Source organism: Sceloporus occidentalis, unplaced genomic scaffold (genome assembly GCF_023333645.1).
Source record: "Sceloporus occidentalis isolate IW3139 unplaced genomic scaffold, rSceOcc1.0.p SCAF_2, whole genome shotgun sequence".
In the NCBI taxonomy this organism is placed as follows: domain Eukaryota; kingdom Metazoa; phylum Chordata; class Lepidosauria; order Squamata; family Phrynosomatidae; genus Sceloporus; species Sceloporus occidentalis.
The window spans coordinates 21,127,478-21,149,490 of record NW_028316982.1 but is presented as its reverse complement, the minus strand read 5'-3'; the positions used below and the strand labels follow the sequence as shown (position 1 = coordinate 21,149,490).

The following is a 22,013-nucleotide window of genomic DNA, read 5'->3' as shown; positions in this document are numbered from 1 at the left end:
AGGGGCTTTACATAAGTATTGGAGGGAGGATAGATATGTAGAGAGAGGGAAGATTAGCCCTCATGGTGCCCATCCACACATCTAAGGAATGCTTAGGTATGCATAATCAGTTATGTAATAGAATATGCTGGCCATAACATAGTAAAACTGAAGAATGTGTGGCCTTCCAGATTATGTTAGTCAGCATAATCTTTAGCTTTGACTTTATTGGTTAAGGCTGAGCTTGGCAATTCAGTAACTTTTAGACACAGCCACACATTCTCCAGTCCTGCAGTATAGAATTCATTGCTCCTTGCCCACCTTGGGCAGAGGGAGATAGCCCACTGATCAAGGGAAAAAAGCAGCTTAGCTATGCTCTTCATGTTTCCACTAGCATTTAATATGGAAAATGTGTGATGTGATAACATTGGATTGTGAATTGCTTTGTCCTTGCTTCACATTATTGGCTGCTGCAGGTGGTGGGGAATACAATGCAATGACTTCACAGTCATGTGCTTCTTTATAATCAAATTCATTCAGCCCACCCAGAAGCATGGCAGTTCTCCTTCAATCTGAATAGTATTTGAAACAGCAAAATATTACTTTGGATATGGTTTTAAGTGGGACCTGAGACCTTTTCATAGAGTATTTACATTTGGCTCAAAGCTTGGCAGAAATGAATTTCAAGTAACATAGTTGCTTATAAGGATCTGCATTTTTAAAAAAAAAAACGGCAAAAAGAGCTCATATTTCAAAAGCAAAATAGCAAGCAAGAACAAAGCCACTTTATTGGTATAATGAGTAGCATCTGCAAATTACTTTCAAAAGTTACTTTTAAAGGCACTGACAAGCTTTTTTTCAAGTGTTATGCCACTATCCCATCAATCCTTGGGATCCCCCCCCATCAAAAAAAGAGTAACACAAAGTAATGACAAGGCACTGAGCAAAAATTACAGTGGGCCCTTGTTATCCACTGGGGTTTGGTTCCAGGATGCCCCGTGGATAACAAAATCCATGGATGCTCAAGTCCCATTAAATACAATGGCATAGTGAAATGGTGCCCCTTATATAAAATGGAAAATCAGGGTTTGCTATTTGGAATTTATACTTTTTTGTAATATTTTCAAACTGTGGATGCTTGACTCCATTAATAAAAAAACTATGGATAAGGAGGGCCAATTGTACTTCTCAAACACTGTAATTAGAGTAATGACAATACATTAATTTTAAAATATTGCAAGAAGTACTGGAAATGAATTACAATGGAAAAGTAGCTTTCTAAATTGTGCCGTGAATGGTACATATAAGCAGAAGAAAGTGTGAAGCTGCACTCCTTGCTCCCAGCATCATATATCCACACTCCGCAGCTGTCCCAATTTGGCAGGTACAGTCCCAATTAATCCTCTAACTTCCCATTTTTTTCATCTACTTTAAAATCTTCCAGTTTCTTTCATTTCCTTCCATATTCTCCTTATCCTCAATTTATGTTGATTGGTGATAAATGAGTTCAAAAATGCAAAAGTAGTTTGCACCCAGCAAATTTAGTGTCAAGAAAGGAGAGGCAGAGCAGACTCTTGTCCTTTCCAGTGAGCTCAGGCAAAAGCAAACTATCATATATACTTGATTATACATCAATATCATTTATCATGTCCCTCCCTCTACATATGAAGCCGCTGGGAGAGATCATCCAGAGACATGGGGTGGGGTGTTATCAGTACGCTGCTGACACCTAGATATACTTCTCCATGTCTCAGTCTTCAGCTTTGACTTCAGATGGCATCTCCCCTCAAAATGACTATCTTAAAGCAGTAATGGACTGGATGAGTTAAAACAGATTGAAACTGAATCGATACAAATGGAGATACTTATGGTAGCAGCCCCGAACACAGGTATTGGGATACAACCTCCTGTCCTAGATGGGGTTACACTCTCCTCTAAGGACTGTGTTTGCAGTCTGGAGATGCTTCTACATCCGTCGCTTCAGGTGATAAATCAGGTGAATGGGATGGTCAGGAGTGGCTATTATCAGCTTCAGCTGATATGCCAGCTGCACCCTTTCCTGGAAGTAGGGAATCTCGAAACCATGGTACATGTGCTGGTAACCTCACATCTTGATTTCTGTAATGCCCTCTACATGGGGCTACCCTTGTGCTTGGTCCGGAAACTTCAACTAGTACAGAATACGGCAGCCAGATTGGTCTCGGGCACATCTAGAAGAGACCATATTACACCAATCTTAAGATCTCTTCACTGGCTGCCCATTAGTTTCTGGGCCCAGTCCAAGGTGTTAGTTATTACCTTTAAAGCCCTAAATGGCTTGGGCCCAACCTATCTCTGGGACCGCCTCCTTCCATATAATCCACCCTGCACATTAAGGTCCTCTGGGAGGAATTTACTACAACCAATAAAAACTAGGCTGTCTACAACTGCCCAGAGGACCTTCTCGGCAATCGCTCTCAGATTATGGAACGGCCTGCTTGATGAGACCCATCATATAGCCACTTTAAACAGCTTTTAAAAAGCTGTTATGACACATCTCTTCTGGCAGTCCATTCCTGAATAGATCACCAAGAAAAGGAAAACCAATATATTGACCCTGATCAGCTGCTGTTATGCTTTATTGCTTGTTGTTTTTTATTATTGTTCATTGTTAATCATTTTAATATGTTTTTTAATTGCAAACTGTTTAATCTTATTTTGAGGGAGGGAGGAAGAGAGGGAGGGGACATGTAATGTATAACTTTTAATGTTGTAAGCTGCCCCGGTTGCCTTGTTGGGGCAGGATAAAAAATTATTAGTAGTAGTAATGGGGGGGGGGGGGTTGAATTATGGATTATGCAGTCTTTGTACCCATGAGTACCTTCTATAAGGTATTTGCTCCATGGAAAGGCCAGATCAGGGCTGCAGCATGTGGTTGCTGCAGCCCCAATCTGGCAAAGATGGAGGCAGCTGCATGCCACCCCTTCAGGGATGGTCTGCACAGCCCCTTAGTCTCCTGCAAAAGGACAAGGGCACATTACAGACTGCCCTAAAGTGGGCGGTCTGCTGCCATCGTTATTAGCTGCGCCGAGAAGCCCCAGCGGCCAGACCGCAAGGCTTCCTGGCGCAGCTAAAAAGAAGCGCCGAAACGGCGCTTCTTCTTGGTACCCAGAAGTGGTGCCGCGAGGTGCAAGGCATGCACTCGCGGCGTCACTTCCGCCGCGCCATGTCCGGACGCTATGCGTCCGAGACATAAAGATGGCAGCCCCCGTGTGGACAGGCGCCGCCCTTTACTACGCGCTCCGTGCGTACTAGGAACGGGGCTGGTTAGGAAGGTAAGACCCTTCCTAACCCTAGCATGCCCCTTTCTAACCCTAGTACGCACGGAGCACGCACTTTGTGCGCGTTTGTAATGCACCTAGGTCATTTATTCTGCAGTAGATACATACAAGATGAAATCATGCATACTCTGTGGTGGAGCGGATAATGTTTTAAGTCCTGCCCCCATACATACTGTGTCTTTATGTTCATTAAAGCAACTATCAGACAGAAAAAAATAGTGATTATGCATTGTTTCTAATGAATTTCCATTGATAGCTTGCTTCATCATCCTTTTGAACTGTGTAAATAGTTTGTACTATAAACATGGCAAACACTGCTATAGTTGCAAACTCAGGTTTGAGTTATACATGAGAAAAGAGTGTTGAGGTGAAGGAAAATACATTTGGGAAATGTTAAGTTTTTACAATTTTCTGCCCTTTGGGTTAAATCGATTTTTGTAAAAAAACAAACAAACTCCTCTTTGGCTGAATGAAATACCAAAGGAAATTGTGTCACTCACAATATTGCTTAGCATGTTACATAGACGTTTAGCTATGAGGAATCTGGCCAGGTAGCTATTATATATTTTTTGTTTGCATGGGGAATATGTATAGTTTATATTTCATAAATGCACCATAAATGTTAACAGACTTGTTTATACTCTACTTTATAAGATTTCAGTATGAATTTTGTTCTAATACAGCTGTAGCTTAGTGCCAGCAGTGAAAACAGTAAAATAAATTATAAATGTGCCTGGACAAAGTCACTTTGGTTACTGATTAGTTTTGAAACCCTATTGAAATCAGTGAACACTGTGTTATCTCTTGTAAAATATGTATCACACCAGAGTCCTGGGGCATTACATTAGGTTTCACAGCTGCTAAACAAGAAGAAACAAAACTACCAATGAAGGAAATGGGACAAAAATCTATCATATTACTTTACTTTTTTGTCAGGGTTGTGTGTGAGAGAGATACACACCTTGTTTCTTTTGGCCAGTATGCAAACTTTTTAATTATTAATTTTATGTATTTAAAATTATTTTAGGTCACCCTTAGAGATGAATTCCACTCCACCGCCCCTGTTCTTTTTGACAAGGTTTGAGTGAATATCCCCCCCACCCCCAGTCTGTATATTTCAGTCTATTTTCAGCATTCATAGGAAGCCATATGTCTTATATTCTGCCATTCATTCCTTACAATGCAAAATTGGAGACAAGTAGAATCTCAATTTATGTTGGAATTGCATTCCTAGATTTGTGATGTAAATAGAGTATAAATTACATAGGGAATTATTTAGAGACTGGGAGAACGCATTCTGATGGAGCTGAATTAGCCATTTCACTCAACTCACCACTACTTCTAAAGAGGTTTAAAACATGAAACATCAATTTATCTTTTCCATGCTATAGAAATATACAGGTGCTCTCTAGAAGGAGCAGAAGCAGCAGCAACTGCTGATCCCATGATGGCTTCCGTACCAAAAATCCAAGATTCCAGTTTCTTGCTCCTCCTCATGCCCCCTTCTAAGCAGGCAAGAGAAACACTTGCTTCCAAACAATGGTAAGATCTGAGTATTCTGCTCCCACTTATGCTCCCCCTCCTAAGCAAAAGAAATCCCTTCTTTCTAATAATACCAAGATTTCAGTTGCTTTCTCCCCTTCCCTCTTTCTCAACCCTAGGCAGTTGAAAGAAAACCAGTCCAGTCACCTTCTCTTTCCACTCAAAACCCCATATCCAAACAGTCTTGCTGGTTCACTTCACCCTCCTCATTCTCTCACCTCTTCCTCTTTGCTCTCTCACATTTCTCAATTGCCCAAGCATATCAGGAGAGCTAGGCATTGTGAGTGATATTTCCATTTATTTGTTTAGAGAAACACTGCAAATTTGAAATTTTGTAAACTGAGGCAAAGCAATGACTCTCATCTATATTTGTTTCAGATTCAAAAGACAAAAATCAGTATATAATCCACTTCCAACTCAACCATGATAGATTTTATTGGGAGATGACAAAGATTGTTACAAACCTTGTCACCACAGGAGCTGCTCATTCCATAATTCTTTGTCCTTTCACTGCCACATCTCAAAGCATCTGAATCTTAAAGCTAGAAAGGTGGATTCTGTATTCCAGGCATGAGTTTGTATACATTTTGACTCATATAAGTTTTGACTCATAAAAACAGCTAGCAAATAAACTTTCATTGCTAATTTGGCATCAACCTATTTAGCATCCTTTTTTGGGCTTCACTGCCCACCCACCTTAAAAAGAAAGGGATGGTGACCTTGCAATTTCTGCAGCTGGTGGAGAGTGTCTTATATCCCTTCAAAACCTTTATAACTAAAGGATATGTAAAATAAATAATAAATAAATAAAACAAGAAGGCTTACTAAGAAACAGAAAACATGCTGAAATGGCAGCCAAGTAACAATGAATAAAAAAGAGAGAGAGATGTGAACTGGACAAAGAAAGAGCCCTGGCGGCACAGTGGTTAAAAGCCTGTACTGCAGCCACTCACTCAAAACCATAAAGTTGCAAGTTCAATACCAGCAAAAGGGCTCAAGCTTGACTCAGGCTTGCATCCTTCTGAGGTTGTTAAAATGAGTACCCAGATTGTTGGGGGCAATTAGCTTCCAGTTATAAACTGCTTAGACACTCCTAGTTTGGTATGAAGAGGTATATAGAATAGAATAGAATAGAAATTTATTGTTAAAAGCTAAAAGCTGTCACAATATAAAATATATCCAAACAGTAAATACAAAAACAGTGTTTAAAACAAACAAACAAACAAAAAACCCACCAAAGCATAAAAATCACCAAAAACAACAAGGTAAGGTTAATAAAAGAGATCCACCAACAAAAAACCAATAGCACATCATAAATAATAAAATAATAAAACCATAAATCTTGAATGGATCTAGCCATCATTCCGATCAAGAAAGCTAATCCTAATCTTGCTAGCAGCTAAACCAAATTTTGCTACCATAGAAGTAACAAATGCCTTGTTGCCAGCCAAAAGGACACAAGTCTGCTGAAAGCAAGATCTACCGGAAAGGGATTTCAGAATACAATCAAGAAACCTTTGTCTAGGAGATATATACAGAGGGCAATGTAGGAGGTAATGTTATATATTCCCTACTTCCCCGGTTTTGCAGATACATAGTCTTAGATGGACAGGAGGGTTATTATAGCTGCCCGTCAAATAGGCAGAAGGCATACATTGGAACCTTAGAGCAGTAAATGCTTTTTTAGCATGGGCCAAAGTAAGATTAATAAAGTAATACTCTAACCCAAATGAAGTCTTGTACAATAGGTACCAAGGAGAAAAAGAAGAGCTCGAAAGTGAAAGAAGATCGGCCCATTTGGAAGCAAGATAAATTTTCTCTTTAATCAGTGGCTTAACTCTACGGGTGGCATAATATGGAAGTGAGTCCACATTAATCTCATAGCTCTGTAATATTGTTCTAACTATAGATACCGAGGAGTTTGGAGAATTAAGTGATATTTATTCTAAAAAACATTTTTGGAAAGCCTAGAATCACTCACGGATAACAACTTTAACCAATAGAAGGCAAGAGCAGTATGTGTACCAGCTAGAAGAGTAGTTTGGCCTGTTTCCACTCTCAGAAAAGAAATGGGTACACTTAGGGGACAGCCAACAGGGATCTTAGAAATAAGTTCTGAACAGTTTCTAAATTTGAGACACTGTTGTATCCCCAAATTTCTGCTCCATATAATAACTGAGGAACAATTTTTCTTTGATAAACCTCGATCGTAGGTGCTACTAAGTGACCTCCTTAAAGTCTATGAAATTTCAACAGAGAATTTATAGAGAGGGATGATTTTAGTTTAGTAGCAAGAAAATGAGTTTTCCATGACAAATTAGATTGAAATCCAAGTAGTTGTAATAGGATTGTTGATTAATAGATTTTGCCTCCAGGCTCCACCTATGAAGTTTTGGGTTTTTTTTTTACCAAAAACCACAACTTTGGTTTTAGAGTGATTGACTATTAACATTTCCTTTGTACAATATTCATTTAGCTTCTTTAAGAGTCTGCACATTCCGATTAAGGTGTCCGAAATCAAAACAATATCGGCAGCATATAACAACACTGAAAGTTTAACATCCTGAACAGTAGCTGGGAAAAATTTTGATCCTTTTAAGGCCAGGATGACATCATTAATATAAAAATTAAATAAAAAAGGTGCCAGAAGACAACCGTGGCATACACCTCTATCTGTGGTGATACTATCGGATAGAAACCCATTTGCCCCAAGTCAAACCCTGATGGTAGTATTATGATGTAACAATTGAATTAGAAGGAGCAGTCTTCTATCAATATTTGCCGCCGCTAACTTTGACCAGAGTTGATCTCAGTTGACTAGGTCAAAAGCAGAGGTAAAATCAACAAAAGCAGTGAAAAGTTCCTTTCTATCTTTTTGGGAGAAAAGGTATATAAATGAAGCTGTTTGCTTGTTTTATTTGTTTGTTTTGCATCAAAAGCAAGATCTCAATGGACTGGATGACAAGATTATTTATACACTGTTGTTTTAGAAGTGGGATGGGGGGGTTGGGGAAGGGTTTAATTTTGAATTTTATTGTAATTTTGATGTATTTTCACTGTTGTAACCCGCCCTGATTCCGTATGATTGGCAGACTATAAATAAATCCGTTGTTGTTGTTGTTGTTATTCAGCTACTGTTCATGCCTGTGATCTCCATACCAAAACCTAGAGCAGACCTGCATAACTTGGCAGTAGGTAGGACCCAAAATTAAAATAGGCCTTCGTTGGGCTGCAGTTAGATTTTTAGTGGCTCACTGTCAAAATAAAGGTATAATTAATGATTAGGGTTCCAGAGCATGTGACAACTGCACACTCTGGAACCCTAATACATTTGGACAGCACCATCTTTACATGGTGCCATCAATATGTGGCGTGTGTGCACGATGCAAGCACAACACCATACCCACACCTCCGGCTGCTGTGCTTGCATTGTGGACGTGTCACAGTGTGCCAATGGTGCACTGATGACATCCTGCTTTTAGAGGGTTCTTTTCAGTGCAGAGGGAGCCTACATGGTTTGGTTGCTGTGGGCTCCGTTTGGAGGAAAAATGGGCACCTCCAGACCACCCCTTTGGGGCAGTCTGTCAAGCCCCATAGTATCCTGGGTTCAGTTTGGTCAAGACACGGCCTGGTCTTGAGATGCAGTACTTTTAGAGGGGTCCCTGGCAATACATGTTCAACCTTGTTGAACAGAGGTCAGGACAGCAGAGTGTGTGTGGTCTGAATGGTGTATCTTGCATCTCAAGGGTTGTTTCAAGGAAGCTTAATTCTTATAGTGGCAAGTACTGTGCCCAGAACTACTGTTGCCAGTGGAAGAACTGATTTCAGGACAGCAGGCTTCCCAAGAAAGGGATCTTTACCTATAGTAGTCATGGAACACTAGTCCAGCCCAGAAGCCAAAGCCACAAGCCAGCTTCCCCACTCCATTGGGACTCCTCAGAGGCAAGGGCAAAGGCAGAGGCAGCAGCAGCTGAAGAAAGGGGGCGTGGCCTGGGTGAGACATTTATACCCTCCCCAGCCACCCCCCTTAGGAACACTACTCCAGCCCAGAAGCCAGAGCCACAAGCCAGCTTCCCCACTCCGTTGGGACTTTGGAAGGTCCAACTTGGCCTTTTCCATCTTGGGACCAAGGAGCACCGGGAACACCTGTGGGAAGGCGGAGAGGGGGCATGTTTGTGGCAGGAGCACACCTTAAAGGCCAGCCTTCTGGACTCCTTCTTCACCCTGCCCCCGCTGTGTGTCTCCAAGGGACCGTCGCCGAGTTGCTGTGACCGGGTGGCTCTTTGGGTCTGGTTGTTAGGACTGCGCAACTGTGCTCCAGTCCAGAGAAGCCACCTTTGGAAGGTCCAACTCGGGAACTGTGCAAATGCGCATCTTTTGTGCAGTGTAGAGGGCACTAGGGGAGGGTCCCTGCTAGCTATGCCCAGCAGAGGAATGATTGCAGTATCTATTCTCTGCTGTTGTGTCGTGTGGTGGAGGGGGAGGGGTTATGGATGTGGGAAGCTTGCTGTTGAGGGAGGGGGTGGATAACGGTTTGGTTGCGAGTGGGGCTCCAATTGGAGTAGTGTGGGGCAGGGGGAGATATAGCGGTAGGAGAGTGGAGTCTCATTGGAAAGGAAGGCGAGATCGATGCGTAATATCTATCTCTCCTTCCATCCACTCTTCTAACCAAAGAGGTCTAAGGGTCAGTCTAACTGTACCACAAACCCTGTCTGTACTCCTATGCAATGCCAGGTCTGTAAAGAATAAGACCCATATAATTCACGATCTGTTAGAAGATAAGAGCTGTGACCTGGCTTGCATTACTGAGACCTGGCTAGGGCCTGAAGGCGAAGCTGTGTGGGCTCAGGCCCTCCCTGCCGGGTACTCAGTTAAGGACCAGACCAGGTTAGGTGGGCGGGGTGGGGGGGGAGTTGCCTTGATCCATAAGAACACCCTTTCCCTAACCAGGAGCCATGTCCGGCAAACTACTCATATCGAGTGTATTTACCTGACCCTAAAGGCCAGAGATAGTTTAGGGATTCTGTTGGTTTACCGGCCACCCCGTGCGCTAACAGACTCCCTGGCCGAGCTGACACAATTGGTCTCGGAGCTGGTGTTGGAGTCCCCTAGGCTTCTTGTCCTGGGGGACCTCAAAATCTCCTTCGAGACTAGCCAAGGTCCATCTGGTGCAGCTCGGGAGTTCATGGCTACCATGACCGCCATGGGCCTATCTCAATTGGTCTTAGGGCCCACGCATTCTGCTGGTAATACACTTGATATGGTCTTTTGTACGGACATGGAGAATCCGTGGGCGGAGGTAACCAATATCTCCGCCTTGTCATGGACGGACCATTTCCTGGTTGAGGTTAAACTCAAGGCTTCGACCCAGATCACCCCCGGGGGTGGCGGACCTATTAGAATGGTCCACCCTTGAAGGCTGATGGAACCCAAAAGGTTCCAAGAGGCCCTAGAGGGGTATATGGTTGGAACTGACGGCGATTCTGTTGATGCCCTGACTAACATCTGGGACACTGATCTCTCCAGGGCTATACACAGTATCACTCCCAAGCGTCCTCTCAGGCCTGCTTCCAATAAAAAGCCCTGGTATACAGAAGATCTCAGGGAAAGGAAGCGGGTTCTACGATGACTAGAGCGCGACTGGCGAAGACACCAGCGCTTTATCCAACAAGACACTCCTAGACTCTCTTTTAAAGGCCTATGGAGTGGTGATAAGTGCAGCAAAGAATTCGTTCTGTGCTGCACATATTGCGTCCGCGGAGTCGCGTCCGGCAGAGCTGTTCAGGATAGTGAGGGAGCTTACTCAGCTACCCTCCTCCCTGAACTCTATTTTGGAACCATCCAAGGCCTGCTGTGACGAATTTAACAACTTCTTCGCGGATAAAACTTCTCGGATAAGGGCTGATCTCGATGCCAGTATTTTGACAGAATCCAGAATAGAGGTCTCCAGAGCTTTCGTGGACTTGGTTATACTGGATCACTTTGAGTCTGTAAGTACTGAGGAAGTGGACAAGATCCTTAGAAGTGTTAGGAAGACAACATGCTCTCTTGATCCCTGTCCCTCTTGGCTGGCGGCTCAGGGGGGTGCGGCTGTAACAACCTTGTTACGCTGCATAATTAATTCATCCTTCAGGGAAGGTCGTTTTCCATCCAGCTTAATATTGGCCACTGTAAAACCGCTGCTAAAAAAGCCCTCCCTAGATCCCCTGATTCATAATAATTATCGGCCTGTTTAGCTGCTGCCATTTTTGGGGAAGATGATCGAGAGGGCGGTTGCCATCCAGTTTCAATCGATCTTGGATGATACTGATTTTCTAGACCCATTTCAAACCGGCTTCCGGGCGGGCTATGGAGTTGAGACTGCCATGGTCGCCTTGGTCGATGATCTCCGTCTGGGTATGGACAGGGGTAGCGTGTCCCTGTTAATGCTCTTGGACATCTCAGCGGCATTCGATACCATTGACCATGGTATCCTTCTGGAACGCCTGAGGGAGTTGGGAATCGGGGGCACTGCGCTCCAGTGGTTCCGATCCTACCTCTCGAGCAGACTCCAGATGGTGCAGCTGGGGGACGTGTGCTCCGATAAGAGGGCACTTACATCTGGTGTCCCTCAAGGAGCCATTCTGTCCCCCATGCTATTTAACATTTACATGAAGCCGCTGGGAGAGATGATCTGGAGACACGGGGCGCGGTGTTATCAGAATGCTGATGACACCCAAATATGTTTCTCTGTGTCTCCAACTGATGCAGTGACCAGGGATGGCATCTCTCCTCTAGATGCCTGTCTGGAGTCGGTAATGGGCTGGATGAGGGAAAACAGACTCAGCCTGAATCCAGAGAAAACGGAAGTACTCGTGATAGGTTCCCTGGGCCCAGGAAAGGTAATTTGCCCACCTGTCCTGAATGGGGTCACGCTCCCCGTGAAGGACTCAGTTCACAGTCTGGGGGTGCTCTTGGACTCGTCGCTCCATCTTACATCTCAGGTGGATGCGACAGTCAGGAGTACTTGTTATCAGCTTCGGCTGATACACCAGCTGCGACCCTACCTGGGCCGTGGGGACCTTGAAACGGTGGTACACGCTCTGGTAACCTCTCGGTTGGATTTCTGTAATGCGCTCTACATAGGGCAACCCTTGTACCAAACCCGGGAGCTTCAGCTAGTGCAAAACATGGCAGCTAGGTTGGTCACTGGTCGTTCCAGGGCCGACCATATAACACCAATCCTGTACGATCTTCATTGGCTGCCAGTTCGCTTCCGGGCACAATACAAGGAGTTGGTTATAACCTATAAAGCCCTAAATGGCTTGGGCCCAGGGTACTTGGAGGACTGCCTCTCCCTATATAATCCGCCCCGCACACTCAGATCGGCTGGGAAGAAATTGCTGAAAGTTCCAAAGGCGAGATATGTATCTACCTCGCAAAGGGCTTTCTCTACCTCTGCCCCTAGGAACTGGAACATTCTTCCCGAGGAGCTCCGCTCCACCCCCTCTCTAGACCTCTTTAAAAAGAAACTTAAGACCTTTCTGTTTGAGCAAGCTTTCCCTGCTGTCTCTAACAACACCTGACTACCCCCCCCCCCCATATGAATGTATTATCGTCCACACTTGCTAGTTGGATTTGTTATATTGTGTATACTGTGATGGTTTTATAGGTATTTTGTAATGTTTTATTGAAGTTTTATTTGTATTGCAATTTTTATTCCCATGTTTTCTTGTTCTTGCAATTCGTGTTGTACACCGCTTTGATCATTTGGAAAAGCGGTTAACAAATAAAACTTATTATTATTATTATTATTACTATGAACAGTCTTTGGGCAGGACCAATGGTGTTGTCTACTTCAGTAATACCAATAGGAAGAAGCTGAATCACTGTCTGAACTGGAGTAAGAGCATGACTTGGAATGGTACCAATATTGGTGTCAACATGCATAAGGAATTGCCAGAACAGGTTTGTCTCTAATTGAAACTCAAGATGGATAAGAAAAAACTGTAATTCTGGAAGACTCCTGTATTTCTCCATAAGAAACAAGGTTGTCTGGCCTTCTGTTCTGGATGGAGATTGTCTCTGCCACTACACTGCAAGGGAGATACCTTGGCCTTATGAAAAGCTATCTCCGAGGCAACTCCCTGAAAAAGAGCAGAGTTTCTTTCTCTTAGATGGTTGACCTTACAGGGTTAGACGAGCACCATATGCCCGGGCTTGGGATTAGAGTTTTCCTTCTCCTAGGATGGTTGCCATAAGGCTAGAGAGCCCATCCTGCCCTTTGGCGCTCTTGGTCGGACTCTTCAGTTGTGACCTGTCTGGCATGGGAGGCCCTATTATACCACCACCAGCATAGCTCACAACTTCATTAGGGTATGCAAGCCTCTCCCCCACACAGTCAGAGCATAGCTGGAAGGGAATAGGAGGCTGGAAGATGACAGTTAAGGAGGGAGGAGCCTCTTTCTTCAGGCTAGCCCTGATGGAGTTGGGTCTGCCTGATCACTACCTCTCGGGCCAAAAGATGACAGTTAAGGAGGGAGGAGCCTCTTTCTTCAGGCTAGCCCTGATGGAGCTGGGTCTGCCTGATCACTACCTCTCGGGCCAAAAGATGACAGTTAAGGAGGGAGGAGCCTCTTTCTTCAGGCTAGCCCTGATGGAGCTGGGTCTGCCTGATCACTCCCTCTCGGGCCAAAAGATGACAGTTAAGGAGGGAGGAGCCTTTTCCTTCAGGCTAGCCCTGATGGAGCTGGGTCTGCCTGATCATTCTGTCTCGGGCCAGAAGATTACAGTTAAGGAGGGAGGAGTCTCTTCCTTCAGGCTAGCCTTGATGGAGCTGGGTCTGCCTGATCACTCCCTCTCAGGCCGAAAAAATATATACCTTTTATATATGCATGTATTTATTTCTTTAATAAGGGATGCAAAGAGGCCCATACCCTACATTAAAACAATACAATTAAAAACATCCTGAAATACAAAAATTGAAAAAGCGTTAAGTACAAACCACTTAAAAACATTAGTTTAAAACAATTGAAAGCATTGTATATACCTAACCCATAGTTATAGTTTATGTATTTCCTTTCCCTTATTTCTCTTGTTTGCTCTTTCTTTGTGTGTGTGTGTGTCTTCTTTGTGTTTATATTTTTAAAGTGTGTGTGTGTGTGTGTGTGTGTGTGTGTGTCTAGAAAGCAATAGGCTTTATATCTCTTACCAACAATAATGATGCTAATACTAGTATTAACCCCCCCCCCCCCAAAAGCAGGGCCTAGGTTTTTGATGGATAATTTTTACCAGTACCAATCAAGCAAGGATTTAAGATTGGACAAAGAGGCTTTTCTTGTGGTGCCCTTCAGGAATGCAGCCCATGCACTATCATACATAAAATAGCAGACTTCCTCAGAAATTGTAGCCCAATTGCAAAGCTCTTAGTACAGTTTCAGGTGTTCCTCAAGCAGCTGGTAATCTAGGCACCACTTAAAATCAAGTTTTTGGAGTACAGCTTGAGTATACCATATCCAGAATTTCAAATGAAATACTTCAAAATCCAAAACTATCCACATGGGTGGCTGGGGCAGTGACACCTTTACTTTCTGATGGTTCAGTGTACACAAACTTGGTTTCATGCACAAAATTATTAAAAATGGTATCTATAAAATCACCTTCAGGCTATGTTTATAAAGTGTATATAAAATATAAATCTAAATGACTGGGGTCCCATCTCCAAAATATCTCATTTTGTATATGCAAATATTCCAAAATCCAAAGAAAATCCAAAATCCAGAACACATCTGGTCTCAAGCATTTATATAAGGTGGACTCATCCTATATACAATAATTCAGATTCCTTTTCTGTTTATGATTTAGTTATATATTTTTTGTACATATTTATGATTTTAGAGTTATGAGTGTGATGGCGTTTTGCATAGGTCATTAGATTCTCCTAGCTTTTTAGGAGGAAGGTTGGCATATAAACCCTCTAGAAGGATCCCAGGGGACTGCCAAAAAAGAAAAGAAGGAAAGGCTGGAGGAAATCGCTAGTGAAGCCAAGTGGTGGAGATGAACAAAACTTGGAAAAGTAAAGGAGTGTACCCCTCAATGCACACTTTGAATCCACTGAAGACATCCCAATCTCTTGAGGGAATCTATAGACAACTGATATAATACCTGGAAGAAATGGCACGCCTGTTTTAAATCCCACAGATTTTTGCTCATGGGAACAAAGTAGTGTGTTTTAAGTTAGACCTCACTAATTATAATCTTCATAGGAAAACAATCAGAATTTTAAATATTCTCTTCTCCTTGCCAGAAATTATTATTCTATTTTGATCCTTTTTATGTTGAAGAACGAGAGCTATTAAACTTTGCCCAGCTTTCTTGCCAAGCATATTATTTTCATTGGCGGCAGCTTTCTGTTTACTTAAGTAATAACCAACACAGTATTAGAAGTTGCCAGCAGGACAAACATGGAAATTATACCTCCTTATTCCTTCCTTAAGAGCCAAAGAGACATTTTAGAAGCATCAGTGGTTATAGTGTCACTAGTATATCCCATAGGGAAAAAAGTCAATGCTTGGGCAAATTATACAAGGATGCTTATCTATGTAAATCTCATTGAAATGAGTAAGAGTGCTTCTTAAGAGAACTGCAAGGATGTGGACTCTCCATATTTAAGGAGCTCCTTGTCAACCTATCTAAGGTATGATCATGTAGTGTGATTGTTAGGTAGCTCAGGTAGGTTATCAAGTGTTGCTGGGAGGCATCTGAATTTTATTTTAAGTTACTTTAAGACAAAAGAAAGGAAACCTCTAGACCTTGAGCTAAAGGGTCTACCGCACAGCAGAACACTGCTGCTGCCGCCAAAAATTTGCATTGCGTTCCTGATCTGTCCCAGAGGAGGTAATTTTCAGTAACTGTTTAGAAGCGTTCCTGAAAATCGCCTCCTCTGGAACAGATCAGGATCCGGAACGCAATGCGAACTTCCATTGGTGGCAACAGTGCTCTGCTGTGCAGTAGAATGGGTGATAGCACCCATTCTGTTCTCATCCCGCTTCCTTTTATGATGCCCCCTTCACAGCCCCAGGGGCAATGCGGTAAAGTCCAAGGTTAACATATTAGGTGCAACCTACTGCTGCATATTGTACTTAGAGGCTGAGTATGAAGCAGGATATCTTTATTCCAGCATGAATTTAAAAAAGGTAAAGGTAAAAGTATTCATTTCATTTCATTTCCCCATTGACAAGGTTGTCAAGTGGTGTCTGACCATAAGGGGATAGGTTGGCAGAAGCTGGGACTAGTGATGGGAGCTCACCCCATCATGCGGCACCTGGGTGTCAAACTACCAATCTTGTAATCAACAGAGTCATTATCTTAACCACTTGAGCCACTGCATCCCTCATATGAATTTAAAAGGTGGTTTTATATAATCTACTACCCTGGCTTGTGCTTCCACCCACCATTCATTTAACTCAGAATATTTATATGATATTATTGACCTGCCTGAGAGATACATGCGACAAAGCATGTATGAATGCTCTGGTGCATTGCTAACTTTTATTATTAATTCTTACTGCTGGGGTTGAGAAAATCCAGCTAACTGCTAAGTCCACATCTCAAGAACATTTCAGTAACAACAAACCTCTGTCTATTATGGCACCTTCAGTACAGTTTCTATCATATGTTTCAGAAAATTCCAGGTTTTGGCATGGGGTGTGTGTGTGTGTGTGTATTAAAAACACTCAATGTCCAATCCTTATGACAAGAAGACATCTCATCATCCATCCATGATACCGTGCCAAAATCAACCATTATTGTCAACCTCTCATTTTTCCAAATACTAAAATACATTTACACTCACACCCCAAAATGAAAGACTGTCCAGGAAAAAAGTGAGCAATTTAGAAAGCATTATCTTCAAAGTGCCTTACTCCCCTCCCCTCCATGCATTCCTCTTGGTAATAAAACTGGAAGATGAAGCTTGACTGCAAAATGTTTTATGTATGAGCAAAGGCTTTGCCAGCATCTAGTAATGTATGTGTCCTTGCTGTTTGGCAGCCACAAAATTTAGTTGCATTTGCACTCCTGCTTAAGATTTATGTCTTAGAAATCCAATGTTGCCAATAGAATCTTCATTCTCCTAAGAGACTCTAAAATGATTAATTGCATTACCCTGAAATGAGTTGTGCCTATCTATGGTGCTCCATAGTTACAAAGTCTACCATCAGCAAACCATCCTGTAACCAATTCAGTGAGTGGCTATGGACATTAGAGTATGTCCAAAGGAAATGTGTCAATGAGCCATGGCCTTACATCTAGAAGGAAGAAATAGAGCAGTCTTGTGGAATGGCTAACAAGCCATGTGACTATGGTGACTACAAGGTGGAACAACCAGTTTGCGAAGAGCCCATGGTGTTATCAGCATGTGCTCATCAGCTGGCAAAGGGCAGGAATATTGAGATCTACCCCCGAGTGGTTGTTTTATGACCAAAAAAGCACTTATCACAAAGTACTCAGGCTTTATGTTCCCGCAGTGGAGAATTTATACAGCTTTTAGTCACCGCTCGGCAATTTTGGAGTTGTCAGAAATCATTACTGAGAAGTGTACACATCACAGTTGCTAAACAAGCACTTTCCATCTGAGAAGACATAAAAGGGTGGTTGATAATATGGTTTCTTCCCGAGTTCCCTGCCAAAAATACAAGATAACACTCAGGTGACACTAAAGGTCTATTGGAGTGATGGGGGGGCAGCAGGAATATACCATTATCAGCTAAGTCAGATTGAAATTAAGCAAAAAGAGTTTTGGCTATAACCACCTGTTAACAATCAGGAACTTATAAATGATTTGTGACTATTTTCCATGTATGTTATTGCCATACCAGCCTTTCTCTTTCCACTACAAAAGGATGGAAATTTTGATCAACCTAAAGCACACATCAGACTCAAAACTGTAAAGTACTTAGAACTCCATACTGGGTCTCCCTGATTAGTTCATGTAACAGTCCCTGGGACCATACCCAACAGCCATGAGATGACTTCCAGAGTGATTCCCAAGACTGGATGCATGCACAAGCACACAGCATGAATTGGCTATGCATGTGGCATGATGCCTGACAATCCTATAAAATTCCAGAATGCAGCTTTCTCCTCCTGGCAATCATCTGGGAGCAATTCATGGGAATGGCCCATTTGCACGACGTGTGTGTGTGTGTGTGTGTGTGTGTGTGTGTGTGTGTGTATACCCAAAGGCAGAAAGATTCCAAGGCTTCATCTTATACCCATTACATCAGACGGCATCTGGGGATCAAGTGACCTTTCGTTGATGTTTGGTTAGAAGTTTGAAAATATCACCTCTGAAAGATCTTTGTCTATGATTTATTTATTTAATTTATACACCACTTTCATCCAAAACTGGAACTCAGGATGTCTCACAAGAAGATTAAAAACAGACATACAAAAATTCAAAAAGTTTTTCTTTTCTCCAGCTCAGATAATATTTTCTTATTATCATATACTTGATTATAACAGGATAATTTGATCTCATCATCACTTTGGTTTTCTTTATATATTAATTTCCCAATTTGGAAGTTTGGAAATAAAAATGTTAAAAAAAAAGAAATAAATGTTAACGAATAAATTTTAAAAATTCATATCATAAGGAGATGAATTGTAAAAGGCATTATTTCAAAATCATACAAAGAAGAGAGGGGAAAAGATAGAAAAGTGGCTCCTCGGTATCTACTGGGGTTTAGTTCCAGGACCTTGCTGTGGATACCAAAATCTGTGGATGCTCAAGTCATGTTAAATACAGTGCATAGTAAAATGGTGTCCCTTATATAAAAGGACAAAATAAAGGTTTGCCTTTTTGAATTCATATATTTTTGAATATTTTCAAGCTGTGGAAAGTTGAATACATGAACAAAGTATCCATTGATACAGAGGGTCAAGGATAAAAGAATAGAAGGAAAATTAAATCTAATGAAAGAAAAAGACATGTGGTAAGGGAGGGAATGTTTATACCTGTTGGTGAAGAACCTATGTTGGAGATTACGATGTGCAACTTTATGATGACATAGCTACATCTCTGATATGATACCCAGCCTTTCTAGTGTATTGAAACAATGTGCTTTAGAGCACCATGTACAGCATCGCATTGTACAACAGGCGCTCCCATTGTCTATCAGGAGGTGCCATCTCATTTGGCTATAGGATCCTTACTGTAATAGGATCCATACTGCAATGTGACTGTAGCACAACAACCATGCTGTTGGCTCCACTTGTACAGTGATCCTAATGGGGTAGCTATGTCTCTCCTCCCTGAAAATACAAATGTTGTACAATAATGCAATTCAACTTTACATGATTGTAACATGGGCTGCAATGATAAAACTTCTCAACAGGATGCCAACCTATATGGGCAAACCATGCCAGTGCCCTTTGTATTGTTGTAGTTGTTGTGTACCTTCAAGTCATTTTGACTTATAGCAATCCTAAGACAAACCTATCATAGGGTTTTTTTTGGCACATTTCTTCAGAGGGGGTTTGCAATTCCCACCTCTAACGCTGGAAGAGTGTGACCTGCCCAAGGTCACCCAGTGAGTTTCCACAGCTGAGCTGGGATTCAAACCCTGATTTTCAGAGTCACCGTCCAATGCTCAAACCACTATATCATGCTGATTGTCTACCTTTGCATTTTTTCTTTAAATATATCCATTGTTCTATAAAACACATCAGTATAGAGTACAGCACCCAGCCATTAAAATAGCAATAAAAATAGCAAGTACATTTCTGTACCACTTATCAAAGTACTAAGCAGTTTATAAAATGTAAGCTAATTGCCCCCAATAAGCAGGGCGCTCATTTTAGCACATTACAGAAGGATGCCAGGCTGAGTCTACCCGGAGCCCCTGGCTGTATTGAACTCACCTTGTGGTTTGTAAGTGAGTGGCTGCAGTACGGGCATTTTTTTTTTTTACCACATCTCCGCTTACTTTTTCCTCCCCTCAAATTTAACTATTTTAAAGGAGCTCCTCAATCCCTTAATAAACTAACTCAATGCTAATATATTTTTAAAAATCCAGCAACACAAGAAGCAGAAGGTTTAAAAGGAGTCCGGTTCACGTTCCATAGCCATAACGAATCATAGAAGCAGTTTTCAATCCAAAATAAAAGCTAATACAGAGTTTGCTCTAAGACATTATTAAGTACAGACATGGCTTCTTTCAGTCAGCATGGTTTTATTGGTTTTGTTGTGTTTTTTTCAACCAACTTTTCTACAGCAGCAGGAAGAGGAAGCAGCAACGAGAAAGGAGGTAAAAAAAGGGAGGAAACTGTTCAGAATACACAGCATTTCCATTTGGGTTGAGCTTCCGGAGGCTCAAGGGCAGCTAGGAAAGCCTCATCAAACACATTCTTCAGACCTCTCTACAGAGACAGAGGGAAGGAGAAAAAAATAGTTGGCAGGTTAGAGGATTAGAGAGACACAAGCAAATACAAAGAGCATTCAGGATAAAAGTGGTCAAGCAAAGCAGATTTACTTTGTTCAAAAAAGTAGATCTTTGAAGGAAAGAGGAAACAGGTAAGCTGAGCAGAGGGTTAGCAAGAGCGCTGCCTGGACACAGTAGGCCTTCTTCCCTATCTGTGAAACATATCACAGCGCACGTCTTTCCAAAATTGAGACTTGTTAGTTAAGATAAGAGTTAAGAAGTATGTCCCTGCCTTTGTCTGTCTGTAGGTCTCCAAATGGAACCCTCTTACGATTCTTAGTATTATTACTATCAAGTAAAGCACTTCCTAAACCAAAGTCACAAACTGTCAGCTGTCCTTGAAGCCACTTCCATTTTATATGATGATGGCACTGGAACATGATGTACCATAGGACACCGTCTGCTGCTCCATGAGTGCAGAGCATTCCACATATTTGACAGCCTTCAAGTCCCGCGCCAGTTTTTCAGCAGTCTCAGGAGTGATAGGCTTCTGCTTATTCTTAGCAAGTTTCTCAATTGTTGAGGGGTCATCTCTGAGATCAATCTGGGTTCCAACAAGCAAAAAGGGAGTCTTTGGACAATGGTGAGTGATTTCAAGTTTTTCTTTCACATTTTCAAACGAAGATGGCGAGACCACTGAGAAGCAGACCAGAAACACGTCTGTCTGAGGATAGTTGAGAGACCGTAACCTGTCTTCCTGCCCTGCTGTGTCAAACAGGCCTAAGGTATACGTGTCTCCACCAATCATCACAGTTACAGCATAGTTATCAAAAACCATTGGTACATATTCAGATGGGAATTTATTTGTTGTGTAAGAAATCAGAAGACATGTTTTACCAACAGCTCCATCGCCCACAACTACACACTTAATAGTCTGCATAGTGAAGATCGGATACTGTGTCAAGTCAAAGATTAATCTTCTCCTCCTTCCTTCCTTTTCCTTCCTTCTCTTCAGAGCCTCTGCTCTTCTGCTTCTAGTCCGCTGGGTGCAGTACAGGCATTTAACCACTGCGTCACCAGTGGTTAAAAACCTTTTCTTATCAGCTAATCAGCTGCCAAAAGAGGTTTGTTTAACCATATCATTAGCAAAACTTTCATTAACAGAATGATGTGGCTGAGTATGATCCCAAGCTAGTAATATTACTATGCCTCCTGTGCCACTAACACTGCTTGGAATGCAGATGGAGTCAGTTGAAGTCTCAGACTTTAAGTACACAACCTATTCCAAACACACAGCATACTAGTGAGCACTGGATGTGCATTTGTTCTTGAAATCAGTTTATTATATGGAAATATGAAAAGTAGAGCTAAAAATCTATTTGCCTTTGAAAAAAACCCTCTCTTTAATGTTACTTTGTTCAATATTCTCCTAATATTTGAAATCTGCATGTATGTTTCATTGATATTGGATGTTAATATTTGGCATGGACTACTTAAAATTTTGCATTTGTATTTGACTGTGTAATGTTGCTTTTGTACTTAATATTACTGAGAGCACACAAACAAATAGTATATGGAAGTGCTTTTTCAGCTTTCTGTCTTCAAAGAGTATTTTCCATATTTGTGTCTGCCAAAGAGCTTCTGTATGCATGACATAAGTCCTTTGCACATCCCACAGGACTCAATATCATGGACATGTTCTAGGTTGCATATCCAGTTCACAAAGGTCAGTTTTTGGTCTCATTATTATCCATTAGAAATCCATACCCTC

The 22,013-nt window shown here is 42.0% G+C and overlaps 1 protein-coding gene across 1 annotated transcript; it reads right to left on the bottom strand.

Annotated features, from left to right (window-relative positions):
- Nucleotides 1-20,150: 20,150 nt before the first annotated feature.
- Nucleotides 20,151-21,224, bottom strand: LOC149318033 (cell division control protein 42 homolog). The gene is made up of 2 exons (XM_089507691.1): nucleotides 20,707-21,224; nucleotides 20,151-20,238 (listed from the first exon to the last, which is right to left on the bottom strand). Exons 1-2 carry the CDS (start codon nucleotides 21,180-21,182, stop codon nucleotides 20,151-20,153), a joined length of 564 nt encoding a protein of 187 aa, XP_089363817.1. The 5' UTR covers nucleotides 21,183-21,224.
- Between the last annotated feature and the right edge of the window lie 789 nt (nucleotides 21,225-22,013).